The sequence below is a fragment of the Camellia sinensis genome, chromosome 11 (genome assembly GCF_055761805.1).
Source record: "Camellia sinensis isolate YWXY chromosome 11, ASM5576180v1, whole genome shotgun sequence".
In the NCBI taxonomy this organism is placed as follows: Eukaryota; Viridiplantae; Streptophyta; class Magnoliopsida; order Ericales; family Theaceae; genus Camellia; species Camellia sinensis.
Genome location: NC_138971.1, coordinates 34366125 through 34381223, shown reverse-complemented (window position 1 = coordinate 34381223; position 15099 = coordinate 34366125). Strand labels below are relative to the sequence as shown.

General features: G+C 34.9%; 2 protein-coding genes across 11 annotated transcripts in view; both read right to left on the bottom strand.

Moving 5' to 3' along the window:
* Nucleotides 1-2319: 2319 nt before the first annotated feature.
* Nucleotides 2320-2778, bottom strand: LOC145802244 (late blight resistance protein R1-A-like). Its single transcript, XM_082894929.1, has one exon. It carries the CDS (start codon nucleotides 2776-2778, stop codon nucleotides 2320-2322), a length of 459 nt encoding a protein of 152 aa, XP_082751055.1.
* Nucleotides 2779-5630: 2852 nt separating this feature from the next.
* The window catches only part of LOC114288902 (uncharacterized), a 38845-nt gene continuing 29376 nt past the window's right edge, over nucleotides 5631-15099 (bottom strand). For 6 of the 10 annotated variants that reach the window (XM_082893714.1, XM_082893717.1, XM_082893719.1 and 3 more), the window contains 3 exons: nucleotides 11039-11137; nucleotides 7153-7244; nucleotides 5631-5900 (listed from right to left, as the gene is read on the bottom strand). In XM_082893714.1, coding sequence (XP_082749840.1) covers nucleotides 5690-5900; nucleotides 7153-7244; nucleotides 11039-11137 — 402 coding nt within the window. In that variant the 3' untranslated portion in view covers nucleotides 5631-5689. Of the gene's footprint in view, nucleotides 5901-6379; nucleotides 6456-7152; nucleotides 7245-11038; nucleotides 11138-15099 lie in introns of all 10 variants that reach the window. The other 4 variants (XR_014343727.1, XR_014343729.1, XR_014343728.1 and 1 more) reach the window with 1 other exon arrangement.

The following is a 15099-nucleotide window of genomic DNA, read 5'->3' as shown; positions in this document are numbered from 1 at the left end:
TGAAAGATATTCCCATATTGATCATTAAAATTATAAAAATAAAAATGTAAATTGATGAGAACCAATAAGGTGGATGACACATAGATTTTTATATTATAAAAATTCAAAACTTTGAGAAAAATAGATTGAGATTTTGATTAACAAAAACTTTACAACGTGTTTACATATATAAGAGTGTGTATATATATAGAATTTCTCATATATATTAGAAAATTCTATTATATTCATCCCTTTTTGAGATGTGCACCATATATCTAATTATGACATTTGTGGTCTTTAGTTATGACTCAATGTATTGCTGGTTATGACTTGTTATGACTCAATGTATTGCTATCATATTAGTCCACAAAAAAAAATCCATTTGAATTTGAAAAGCCCCAATAAAGTTTAGTAAAAATTCAAAACTAATACTTGGTTAATGTGATGAATTATTTAAAACAAATAGATGATTGTTTTTATTGGCAAAAATCAAAAAGTTGATTGATATGGTTAATTATTTTAAATTAATGAATAATTGTTTCTCAAATGTATGAAACTCACAACCATCTTTCACAAAATTTGTCACTTTTGTTCATTGAAACTCACAACCATTATGAATCATGTTAATTTATAAGACCGAAAAGATAATGAACAAGATTCATCAAAAAATAAAAATAAAATAAGAGAAGGAATGAAAATCTTTGGAATGGAATTGCCCACCCATAATACAACAAGATTAGGATTAAAAATCCTAACAAATACCACAAATGGCAGAAGTTACATATGGTATTCATCCGAAAGAGGTGTGTATTGTAGCATGACTCTATAAAGTATATTCAACTGATATGTAATTTTTTTTTGTACTTTTAGACTGAATTGTTATTTCCCCAAAATAAAAGAATAAACATAAATATAAAAAGAACTTACCTTTAGAAGTTGTATCTTTACACTTTGACACAAAAGTCTCAACTAAATTTCTTTATCAGCACTTTCAACCAATTATTTCCAATGCACTCTTGCTCTTCCTTAATTTTCCTGACCGATTCCTCAACAGAGAAATGACAAAGGTTTACCTCAATCATCTGCAGAGTGAGTATATCCCCCAAACTAGATGGTATTTCCTCAAGATTTTCACACCGTTCCAACGATAAGTGTTGAAGGCTTGGAAGGTGACTAGAGCAGGTGATCCATCGCTCAACTTTGAGCTCCTTTAGTTTCAAGAATTTGAGTCGAGGAAACCCACCATCAATTATTACCCATTGTCGTCCACAGGCAGCATAATTTTCTAATTTGAGAAGCTCAAGGTTGGGTAACAACATCCCAAGGACTGATATCTCCTCCCTCTATAAATGTACTTTTCAAGGTGAGCCTTTTAACATTTGTAGGAAACTTGATATCTCGGAGATTGGTTGAGTGAAGGAACTGATGGCGTATCTTCAAAGTCTCAAGGTGTCTGAAAAATTCTAGATTAGGAAACAACAAATTCTCCGAAAATGAAAACACTTCTCCACAAATTCCCAGCTTTGTAAGATAAGGAGTCCTTGCCAATATATCCTGAACAAGTCCACAAGGGTTTAACTTTGAAATGGTTTGTAGGTTTTCTAATACAGAGGGATGGTTATGATCCAATACTGCTTCTTCAAAACATAAAGACAAAGAAAACTTCGCTCCTCCTTTAGCATAAAGATGCCTCAATGTCTGAATCTTCCAAAGGCTACGTGGCAGAATAACCTCAGTCCAACGTGTAAAAATAATAAGTATTTCTAGGTTTGAGAGATTGGATATTGATGGCGGCAATTCATAGCAACCTCTCAAATTAATTGCCACGTACCTCAAATTAACAATTTGTGTTATTTTGCTTGAAGAGAACGCAATCATGTACTGTAGGTCCAACACTCTAAGAAGTTTGAAGGTCCAACAAATAAACGAGGACACATTACCAAGCGCATTGTCGCAATAACCAATTTCTTTCTCTGGCATTTTCCGAACCACAAGAACGATTGAACAACTGCTGCGGAATAAGACTCAAAGGGAATTTGATCAAATTTTTCTGAGAAGTCAGAATGGATGCACAGGCGACATTGGTTTTTTTTCTGTGTAATCACTGGAAGAAGGATAAGCATGTTTATAATTGTAAATCCAATGTAGGAAATTAATTTCCTTGGCTTTCTTCAAGCATAAATCACGCAAAAGATCATGCATGCAACATGCTTTAATTCGACCATCAACCCTTTTTCAAGCAACAATTACCAGACTTCTCTGAATTAAATCCATTAAGTAATCCTCTGCTACTTCCTCCAAGCTTCTGTGTCCAATTTTTTGAATAAACCCCTCAGCTACTCATAACCAAATTAAGTTCTGCACGGAGATTTCTTGATCTTCCGGAAATGATCCTAAATAGAGAAAACATGGTTTCAAGTGGCGAGGCAAGTGATTGTAACTCAGCGCTAGTGTGTCCAAGTACTGGTTTGGATCACTAACAATGTATGAGCTTACACTATGGGCAACTTGTGTCCACGACTCTCGTGTCTTCTTGTTCTTTGCAAGAAGTCCTGCTATTACAACAATTGTGCGTGGAAGCCCTTTACATTTTTTCATTATTTGCTTCCCAATTTCAGTTAGTTCTGCAGGGCAACTTTCATTCTGAAACACCTTCCGTTGAAATAATTCCCAACATTCTTCTTCGCTTAGAAAGCACAGACAATGAGGATGACAATCAGGTGAGGCATGCATAGCCAACTCTTTCAGGCGACTAGTGAACATTACTCTACTTCCATTGTTGTCATTGGGGAAATACATTTTAAGATAGACCCAATATCCCATCAATCATCAATGACAATGAGATATCTCTTGCCTTTTAATTGCTTGTACAACTTTTCGCCTAGCTTCTCATTGGTCAGGCTTTTATCTTCATCGGTAAAGACGACATTAACAGAATGTAAAATGTCCAACAACATATCTGTTTTTCTGGGTAATTAAGAAGCACAGGTCCATGCACGAATATGAAAGTAGTGTGTGATGTAAGGATCATTGTATAGTTTTCTGGCTAAAGTTGTCTTACCAAGTCCAGGCATCCCAACAATTCACACAAAGTCTAGCTGCTTCTTCCGTCCAGCAAGTTGCTCTTTTATGGTCAACGCCTCATCATCAAAGCCCACCATAATTTCTTCCTCCACCATGGTTCTGTTCCCAATTGACATTGATGGGACTTCGTCGAAAGACTTTTCATCTTGTAAGAGTTGGATCTGATATGTCTTGTCATAAAACTGCATCCTTTTAGCTCAATGGGCTTAATCTGTTCCAGGATATTTGTGAGGCTTAAAAAATCAAACAAACAAATGCTTTTACCATTGTTGTTTCTGTCCCTCTGCTTTACAACTTCGGCAACAAAAAAGCTGAGGAATTCTCCTCATGGTGTTTCTCCTCCATATCCTTGAGAATAGCTCCTAGGAATCTTAGCCGATTGTAAAAAGATTCGATTTCTTCCCTCTCTTCATCAACCATCAATTTGTCCTCATTCTTTATTAGATACTTCAGTTTCGTCATCACAGAATAATTTTCAGTCATTACTCTCTCTCATACACAGTTTCTTTACTGCTTTCCGGTGCTTCTATCTCAATTTTAGTGGTCTAAAAGAGGATTAGATACTGGGACCTAAATCAGAAAGACTTGTGGAAGCCAAAGTTGAATTTGTCCACAGGCTATTGGAGAGATACGAGTCTCAAACATCAAGAACCAGGTATATTTAGCATTAAGAATAACAATGAAAGAAACAACTGGTTCCTAAGGAAAAGATAGTGAGTTTTCTGGGATGACAAGAAGCCAACAAATTGGGATTTTTGCGGGAAATCTGGTGATTGAGCAGAGAATCTTGAAATGGGTTGGTGGTGTCGAACCAAAAGAAAAATGAAGAAAGATCTATCAGAGTGAAGAAGCAGAAGAAGCAACTGGCTTCTTGATTTTGGATCCATATATTGCAAAGCCAAAAGCAATTAAAGAGAAAACAAAAGCTGACAACTTTACTTTTACTATGCTGAGAATCTCGTACCTTGAAAACTAAAAGCAGCAGAGTGAAGCCACCTTCTAATCAATCCGACTTTGGAGTAATCTACTCGGCCGCCGGAATCAATTTTTGTTATTTTCGTAAAGGAAAACCTATGGGATTTAGGGTGGCTGCTATGCTTCCAGCACAGCCGCCTTTGGGATCTATTTTAATAGTTCATACGGTTTATATTTTGAAATAGAAAAATGCTTGGGAGCACTAATTAGTGCTCCCACTAATTAGGTGACAGTGGGTCTCGTCATTAATGATGTGATGTTTTGGTTTTGGAGTTGTATTTTTTTTTATTTTTTTTTTACTTTTTTAATGCATTAGTGCTATTAGTGGTGATGTTTTTAGTGAGATGAATCATTGTTGTTTAAAATATATTGGGCAGAATATAATTATAAAAAAATTAAGCTAATTGAATATTCATTTCATTCACTTATTTTAATAAATAATAATTATGATTTAAAGTATTAAAATAAATACAAAGGTAAGTAGATGAAATTATTAATAATATCTAATTAATTTAATTTTTTGCAAGTGTGTACTCGATATATCTTAAAACGTGAATAGTTTGAATCATTAAAAGAATGAGCTCATTTAGCAGCACAACAATGACTATTGTGCCCCCAGCCTAGCCGACCATATGCATCCCATCACAATTAGAGAAATTTTATTATAAAATTTTATAATATCAATCACAAAATACGGAAGTTTCTAACAAATTAATCTAATAAAATATTTAAATTTTGTGATTCATATAACCGAAGTTTGTGACTTAGTTATGATATTTTTTATTACGCCAACTTATGACAAGATTACATATTTTGTGATTAATATTATGAAATTTTGTGATAAAATTACACTAATTCGTAATAGAGTACATATAGTATGCACCCGTAAGGGGGTGCACTGGTTTCTCTTTCGTAAATTTTAAATTGTGCCATGTAATTGAAAGAGAAATGGGAAAGTATATTTAGGGGTACATACCATATGCATTCCATCACAAATTGATATAATTTTACTATAAAATTTCGTAATATTAATTATAAAATGCTTAACCTCATCATAAATTAACATCACAAAATATCTCAAATTTTGTAGTTCATATAATAAAAGTTTATGACTTAATCACGATATTTTTTGTTATGTCAATTTGTTACAAGGTTATACATTTTATAATTGATGTTATAAATTTTTTAATAAAATTACATCAATTTATACACCCGCAAGAAGTGCACATCATAGAGCTTTCGAAGAGAAATTAATAATATAAATTTTTTCATGGCCCCAACACTACTAAAAGTTAACTTTCCATCTTAATTTTTTCTTTTGTGATGGATGTATGTGTGATTGTTTATGCAATTTTTCCATCACAATTTTAACCGTGATAAAACGCTTAAAAATTGGAGATCAAATGTTAAAAATATGAATGGTAGTAGCAATAAGATCACAATTGTGACCATTTGTCAAGCTATAATCTCAGTTTTCTCATAAAAATTGTGATCTATTTAAGAAAAAGATATCACTTCTTTGAAAAACTGAGATGTTTTTCTCAACACATTTTCTCACTATTCGGCAAGAAATTTTATAACCAAAATAGAGATAAGTACAATGAGCTCAAGGCGCGGACCTTAATTTTATTACCAAACTAAGACAAATTTATCACAACCCAACGTACAATTTGAAGCATGAGGCAAAATATAGATACAAATATAGTAAAATATTCCAAAGAAAACCTAAACAATCAAATAAACTTGAAGTGGCTCCTCCAAAATCTGGAAGCCCCTCTATGGGAAGAATCATCATCAAGGCCATCAATAAGAAATTCATCGCTATCACTTCCACAAGGCAGGGCCATGTTGACAAAGCTATTCTGAAAGACAGCAAAATACAAAAGAAAACAGAAAACCATTTACTAGTTCCTTCAAATGATAAAAATGTTAAAAAACTTCTGCACTGGATCAAGAGGACTCAAGAGACATTGAAAAGTCTCAAACCACAACCTAATCAGTGACTTGTGACTGTTCATCAGCAACTAAACATGTAGTCAATAAGATATATTGACATAAAACTTCAAAACTTTTAAGATTTCAAAATCTTAAAGATAATGCAATTTCTTAAAAGTGTGGGTTCAAGAAATGCCCAAGAAAGAAGGATGAAACAAATTTCCTCCGCAAGACAAGGGAACATCTACATATGCACAGAAAATTACAATAGAGTAGCTGGAATTGCTTCCAAATACGAAGCAAATCACTGCTACAACTCTAAATCTGAGTCTTCAAAATGGCAACAAAATCAAAATTGAAGAAACACAGATCATCATCAACATAATCAATATTTTCAAAAACTCACATTCAGGAAAAAGCAGCTTTGTCAACAATCCGCTTGGTCAAGTTTTGTTATTCGTCGCCCTTCAGTGGTGATTCCACTGTCATGTAGGAATATATGTACGAAGAAAACAAGGCAAGAATAAGCACAGAAAGCCTTTCAACATTAACAGATTCCACTAGAATAAAATCAACACAATATGTAGTAGCAACAACACTGAACATGCAACAGAGAATCTGTCAGTCACACTCACACACACACTAAGAGAGCTAGTATAAAATGTGTGCTGGTGTTAATATATGTATGAGCATACAAATCAAGGCAATATTATTTGTCATATTGATCTTGAACATAATTCATAGTTTAGATTATCTAATTCACATTGAAACTAAATTCTGATGCTTTCCTATTAAAATCAAAATACCAATACTTAACGAAGTTTTATCCTAAGAGGTAGATGGTTGAACTTTTCCCTATATTCAATTTCATGGCATAACCAAGGCAATTTGGAAGGCATTTTTGTTATGGAAGCACAACACAATCTCACACACAAACCAAAAAGAAAAAAACACAAAGAATTATGAAAAGGAGTGTGAACAAGAAGTACTAATATCAAGAAAAGGCAGGACATTAGGTAATATGCTTCACCTAAATATAGTAACATGTGTCAGGCAAAGGAACATTGTTTTATCCTATAGGATAGCCAACAATGCACAGACACTATAAGAGATGGAGGCATGCACATCTAGTATCTAATATGTATCCCGTGTCACAATACATAAGAGAAAAAAACATACAGCAGTTCCCCATCGGCAAGTAAATCAGAAATTGTCAGCTGGTCATGCAATCGCTTGTGCAGGACTTCTCCAAGCCATATTCTTGTTTGCATCTGAATGATTGGAAGAGAAAAAATCAGGCTTGTGCAAATAAAATGAGAGAACCAATACAATTACAATCACTGGCTTCGTAAATTTGTTTCGCCTCAGGCCTTGAAAAACAAAGTACTCTGAACTGGTTTCTAACAAAAATTAACACTCAAGGACATAAAGGATGTCCATCAGGAAACAAATTTACCATTTAATATTTAATCCACTAATAAGGAAATGAGAAAAGTAAAGACAAGTAAGTCTTTAGCTTAGCTTTGATTGCCTCTTATAGTTTCATTGTTTCCTCATCCAAGCATTCTTGTCAGTTGTGAATTACCAAGAAGAAAATTCAATTTCTGCTTATCATACTCATTGACAAGCTAGTGGGTACCCACACCAAAGTTAAGCTGTGTAACTTATATTCCTGTAATTTTTTTTACATTCCAAGCCAGACATGTCATTGAGATTAAGTTATGAAGTAGTAAAATACAGTTTTGACTAACTCTTCACTTCTTTGGTGTAAATTGAATTTCAATTAGCAATTTTCATGGACAATATGAATTACAAGATCTTTTGCTTCCAAGGCTTTACTCCAGCAGAAAGCATAAGAGGTAGAATTTATCATAGATGTTTTCAGTGTCAAGTCCAAAATAGATGCAATAGGCTCATCAGAGGCAAATACAATTTCAGAATATCAAGAGACAGCAAGAAGGGCAACCCGCTCTGTGGACCAAATTGACTACCTTAAGTCACTGAGGTCCCACAGGGAACAAGACTAGAGCAGAGATGTCACTGTAAAGACTCAAATAAATAAATAACTCACCTGATCCTATTATTAAAATAAAAAATAAAAATTCAGTTGGTTGTCAATCCAAAAAAAAAAAAACACAAAAATTAGGTGCCTAGTTGTCATATATGTATATCTACATCCTAAAACAAGTAACCAATGTTGGCGACAAATTGGTTTAGCCAAAGAGGGGATCATAGTTAATCAATCAACATATTCTCTCGCTATTATCCTTAGAGAGTAATCACCAAATAATTCTACTCTCTCTTTTCACAAGTTCAAAACCAAAGAGGGGCACAAGTTCACCAAATCAATAGATCATAATTAACCAATCAATAAATTCTCACTCCTATCCTTAAAAGATTATCACCCAATAATCCTATTTTTTTTGTTGATAGGTAATTTCTCTCAAATAATGTCTTTCATATACCACGCAAGAAATCATTATCTACAACTTCCATGGTAAACCGAAAGATTTTTTCTATTGACTATTATCGTAGTAACATTTTCGATGAAAGTGAGAATTTGAATAATAATTAATGAAACATGATGTGTAATGTCTCTCAAATTAAGCAACAAGCAATGGATGTGATAAGTCCACAGAGGGGCATGTGCATAGTGTTGCAAACCAAATGCAAATCAAGAATCACATAGAGAGAAAGAAAACAAATGCCCCAATTAGAGATAAAACCCAAAGGGTCATAGAGAGAAATCAAGCTCTACTCCAATCTTAATGTATATTCTTATTCTAAAAACTACGTACAAATGGATATTACATCTCCTATTTATAGACTACAACTAACAAGCTATTTAATAGACACCTAATCTATTTATTCTACTACAGCATACTCTCCCTCTTTAAGAAACTTGTCCTCAAGTTTAAGTAGCAACGAAGTGTGCTCAATGCAACACCATGCATTGACTGTAGGGTAGGAGTAGGCACTGCATGTCCATGCTCAACACAAACATATCTCCTCACAACTTATCCTTAAGCGAATATATCAATCCGTGTCTTTGGCTAAACAACCATAGGTGCAAACTGACAACTCCCATCATGACCATACTCCCCCATGTTAACACTTGGACAGACTCATTTTTCCGAGCCGCTTCACTTCTGACATGCAGACCGGAAAACGAGTACTCGTCCTATTGGAACGAGACTACCAGGCTGGCAAATGATATTGTTCAAAACCAACCAAGCTGAAAGATGGGACACATTGCGACAGGATCGACATTGCAACTACTGCGTAAGAACCACATGAGAAAAGCTAATCAAGATCAAGAAACTGCATTGCATTATTCCTTTTGTCCCGTAGACACAAACGTCAAATGAACATTACTGCCAACAGCATACTCAACTCAAGCCAACATCTTATAGAGGCATATAGAAGCAGGAAACACTTACAACTTCAAATAAACTCTTTGAAGCTTTCCAAAAATATGATTGTACCTCTTTGAATGTAGACACAATTTGTTACTCATTTGTTTCAACTCATCTCATTGATTATGAGTTTGATTTGGATTTGCATCATTTCTTCCAATTGAAAGATTCATCACATGCATCACAGTACCTTCACCCAAATTTGCAACAAATGCCATACCACAATCAAATCCTTTCAAGTCACAAATTGCTTTCAAGGCTTCGATTGGGAGAGTCACACAATTGTTCAAAGCCGAACTCGATTCACATTCGCAGGAGACCTCGAATCCTCTTTTTTTGTTTGACCGAGTTCGCAGGATATCTGTGCTTCAAGTAGAACTCGACTTGCGGTTTTGGTTCGTTCCTAATTCAAACATTAGAACATCTAAAATTTGAACCTGGGCATCTCAATCTGCCTCAGAACTCAGTCGCAATCAAGATCAAGTTGTGACTTTGTGAAGGTCGTTGATCTAGGGATTCTGAAAGTTCAATCCAATCCAGATCAGGCACACAACTTCCAATTAGGTGATGAATTGATCAAAATCCGATATAATATGATCTTTATCCGATATAGGGTAGAGCTTCATGGGCGATCCGAAATGGATCCAGATTTGGATTCCTTGTGTCGCAAACTCAGATCACAAATTGAAACTCAGATTGATGCTGGAACAAGACTCAAATTAAGTCGAAAATGGTCGATCTTGAACCCTAGGTGATTTAATCAAAGTTGCGAAACCAAGTTGCGATGTGTTCTTCAATTTCGAATTACGATGTATTCTTCACTTCTGAAAAAGGAAGTCGACTTCACAGATTATGGGTTTCAACTTCGAAGAAAGCCCAAAACTCTCGAACAAGGATCTTGAAGAAAGCCCAGGTGTTGCAAATCAAATGCGAACTAGAACCAACAAACAGAGTCCCTCCTTCGTCCAGTGGAGTCGATGAAAATCTGGTCAGATTCTCATGCTCTTCAGATTGTGACTTCGACTTCAGAAGAGACATCAGATCGCGATGGTAATCCCCTGGTTTTCTGACAGATTCGAACAGATTAAGGCCTTTGAACTGGGGTTTGAACTCGAATGAAGGCTCCGAACAGATACGTAAATCAGATTGTGGTTGTCTAGCGGGGCTGCGATCTCAAATCGCCTGAACCCAGGTGCTTCAACTATGTGTTGTGACAGAGATTGAACCAGGTCAGTTTCTAGGTGATGATTCAACTCGAAAATTGGAAGAATAGGATCCAAATCCTAAAGCTCCGATACCTAGTAGAATAAATAGATTATTTTACCACAGCATAGGTGACAACCTCTACATTTCCTTTTTTCATAAAGGTGGCAACCTTGCATTCTCTTCAATGTTATGGGAAGTTCAGATTTATCATTAAGGCAATAGAAACCTTAATTTCAGATGGGGATGCCATTACAACATATGACATGGACTGCAAAAGCCTAACGAACAATGGAAACTTCCAAACCTCAACTCATTTAGCTATGCTATAAACAACAATGAAATTAACATTACTCTAGGAGCAGATTCAAACCGAAAAACAAGAAAAAACGAAGGCAGAGAAGAAACAGAGAAAGAAGAACGAGAGAGAGAGAGAGAGAGAGTACCTTGAATGGAGTAATAACAACATTATTCATCCTAATCTTGGATTGATCACGAGTGTCATCAGCAAGTGCAATGCAGATCGTATCTTTTCTTTTCTTGCCCTAAACACCAAAGGGTAAATCATAAGGTGTTGTTAGAACCCACAAAAAAAGTCCATGAACCATTAGACAGCCAGAATAAAAAAAACAATGAAAACTCCCACATCCATTCGAGTGCAAACACACAACAACAAAAGCAATTAACAATTACCAAAACCAAATACTTAAATTCAATATATTTTTTGTTTTATAAAATGAATCTATTTTCTTTCTCATGGATTAAAACCATATAGATGGACCGTTAAACTTGATATCAGTTTCAATGCTCTACTGGAAAATTAGTTATGGTAGACTTCTTGCCTGACCATTGATAAGCATGAAAACAAATCAAAAGCATGCCCAACTTACATAGATAAACTGCAATCGATAAATCCACACTTAGTGAGGGATTAGCCTTAGAATCATAGGGTATGTTTGATTGGAAGGATTAGAGCATGGGATTGGGATTATTAATTCGTCGGCCCAATTATCCCATGTTTGTTTTGACAATTTGTTTTAGGATTATTAATTCAATGGATAATTAATCCAACAAATTTGTATGATTATTAATAATGAGGTAGGGGTGAGATTGTGAATACCACACTAATTTGATAGGATTATTTACACCTCACTATTAATCTTGTGTAATCAAACAAGGCATAGATCACTACATGGGGTACAAAATAATATAGAACTTTGACTTGCCTAGTGATACTAAAGCAGGGACGGACCTATGCGTGGACCAATAGGGGCCACGGCCCTCCCGCTAAAATTATAAAAAAAAAAAAAAAAATTATATTATATATTATTTTTTAACCTAATATTAATAATATATAATTGTGTAGGAAATATGCCCCTCTTTTGTCATTATCAAGTAGTATGGGCCTCACCTATTTATTAGATGGCCCACTCCTTTTTCTTCGCCTCTTCTTTCCAAAAAAAAAAAAAGCTCAACATAAAATAAAGTGAAAAATCTAGAAATCCCTTAGATGTTGATTTGTGATTATGTATCAATTTTAAATAGAATATAACAATCCCAATCAAACAATCAAGACAAAGAGACAACGATTTTACGTGGAAAAAATCACAATTGGACACCTCCAACTGTGATCAAAAAACCACGGGCAACAGTCACAAAAACAATCCACTAAGAAGATTTAAAAGAATTACACAGGTATACTCTTAATTACCTAGCGAATCCACGCCTAATTGAACCAACCTCTATGTGCCTCTTCCAACCCGTCTTCACCTCGGAATTGTCTTTACGATGAGCCACTCCGGAATCCACCAAAGCTTCAGGCTCGAATTCTTCAGAATCCACCGAAAAACAACTCTCTCTTTTGTAGAACAAAACACAACCTTTGATGTACTCTCTTTAAACCATGAGTTGAATACTCAATAAAAACATCAAAGAAAACTCACAAAATATCCCCAGACAAGGTTTTAAAAAACGGCCGCAACCGTTACGTAACACCGTTACGTAACGGTTTTGGAGGTTACCGCCACCCGTTACGGCCGCTTTTGCAGTGTGATTGAGATTCACAGGTGTGTCGGCCGTAGCGGTTGCCGTAGCGGTCGTAACGGTGCCGTAACAGCCTGTTACGCAGCGTTACGTAACGGTTGCAAACTGTTTCTTCCAAAAAAACACACAAAAAAAAACTGAAAATGAGGAAAGAAGGATAGAGAGAAGAGAGAAGATAAAGAGAGAAAATGGAGGAGCAAGAGATAGAGAGAGAGAAAAGGGAAGATGAAGAACATGTTATTAATTTGTTGAAACTGTAAGACCTATGCTATTCTATTCAGCTGCTATCACTAAACCATTTTGTTTGTGTGTGTCTATCTATATATTGTTTGAAAATAATAATAATAATAAGTGTGGTCATTATCTATTTAGTTTGGTTAAAATATGTATATATATATATATATATATTTAGCCTCTTATTTATTCTCTTACTTTTGTCATTATTTATCTTATATATAATAGTTAGTGATTGATTTTTTATATAATATAAAGTCATTAATTATTAAAATAAAATGTAAAAAAACTCAGTTTATAGTGATTTAAAAATATGAAATATATTGCATCATACTTAAAAATTTACAAAAATTGATCAATATTTATTTTTAACTCAATAAATATGATCATGGAAAAAAAAATATGTGTATCGGTAAGTTTTTTTCAAATTGTGCGAAAAATAAAAAAATTCACGGTTCCGGTTACCGCAGCCGTTACACTACAGCCTTTACACCCCGCAACCGCAACCGCGTCACCGCCACCGTTACGACGACCGCAACCGCTTTTCAGAACCTTGTCCCCAGATATAAACCCTAGAACCCAAAAAAAAGATCTGGAGGAGTAATCCTAAAATTTGACCCAACACGCGAATTTATAGAATCTGTCCCGCGATATCCGCTCGAGCGCCCAACAGCCCGCTCGAGCGTCTTCAGCAAAATATGCGCGAAATATCACAGAGGTCCGCTCGAGCGCTAGAGAGCCCGCTCGAGCGCGAAATCACACATCTCAATACTTTTGCAGGCGACCAAAAACTGCTAGAACCAGGGATTCTCCGCTCGAGCGGAGGAATGTCCGCTCGAGCGAACAGGCAACTTGGAATGCATTTTTGCATTTTGCTTCGGGGGCGCTGCCCCTCGACCCGCCGTGGCGCTGCCCCGGACCCGCCAAGGGGCGCTGCCTCCTGGACCCCCGCGAGCTGACCGGGCAGCTCGATCCCCGTCATAATCAGCGAAGTGGCAATCTTGAAAGCATTAGCATCACAAACTTCTCTGAAAGGCACAATTCGGGTTGGATTCGCATCTAAACACTCATAGCCTTACTGAAATAAAAGTGCGAAAATAAACACAACTGAAAGGAGTTTTGTCAAACGGGGTTGCCAAGAATAAAACCTAACATAAAGAATAAAATATAATTAAAAATTCACTTCTTTTATTCATATATTAAATATAATTTTTTACAGACTCTTTGCTTGCGTGCATTAAAAAGGAAATTGCTGAAAAATTTATTACAGAGCCAATCATTGAACACTTCCGAGATATGAAAAAACATCGAGTTCCAGTTTGATAGATGATTGAGTTGATTTGTATAAAGAATTATTTAATACACGACTTTGCTTTTATTCATATATGAAATTCACTAAATATACCTATCTAAAAAAAAAATCACTAAATATGATTGTTTTATTTTTTACGTTCTAATTTAATATCAAATTTTAGTTTATTTTTTGAATTCAAAAAAATAATAGTTCATATCAATTCATATAAAAAAAATTATTCATGTCTTCCCCCAAAAAAAAAAAAAAAATAAATTCTTAGTTCCGTCCTTGCCCAAAAGGGGACAAGAAGCGTGTAAGTTGAGAAAAAAATAAGTCCAGGCAGATCCAATAGTACCAAAATTAGTACCTGGTCCAAGACACAACCAGCCAATGTCAGCAAAAAGTGTTTTGGAAATAGTAAAAAGGTTTTAAAAAGTTTTGAAAACAATGAAAAGTGTTTTCTAAAAAGTGAAAAATGCGTATTCTTCACTTTTCTTTTCTTTTTTTTTCTTTTTTTTTTTCGTCTATTTCTTGCCTTAGATTAGATGCACTTGTTAGCAAAGAAGGTATGTATGTGTAAATCCAAAACATGTAGTATGCACAGAAGGTATGTACGTCTAAATCCAAAATAAACAAATTTTGGAACAACAAAAAAAACTACCTTGGGATTCAAACAAAACACTTGCTTGTAAAACAAAAAAATTCATAAAGTAAAGGAAAACTAAGAGATAGAAACTGCCTTTATGCAAAAAGCAGAACACATTAGGTGAATAACTAGTGAAGCAAGTCCAAATAAACTTTTTGGATACTTAGACAATTCTCCAAATTTGTGCTTCACAACATGTGAATAACTAGTGAACAAATCCTTAAATATACCACAATGAACATATATTAACGCAATTGAAGCCAATTCAATTAAGAATCATTCCTTTTTTT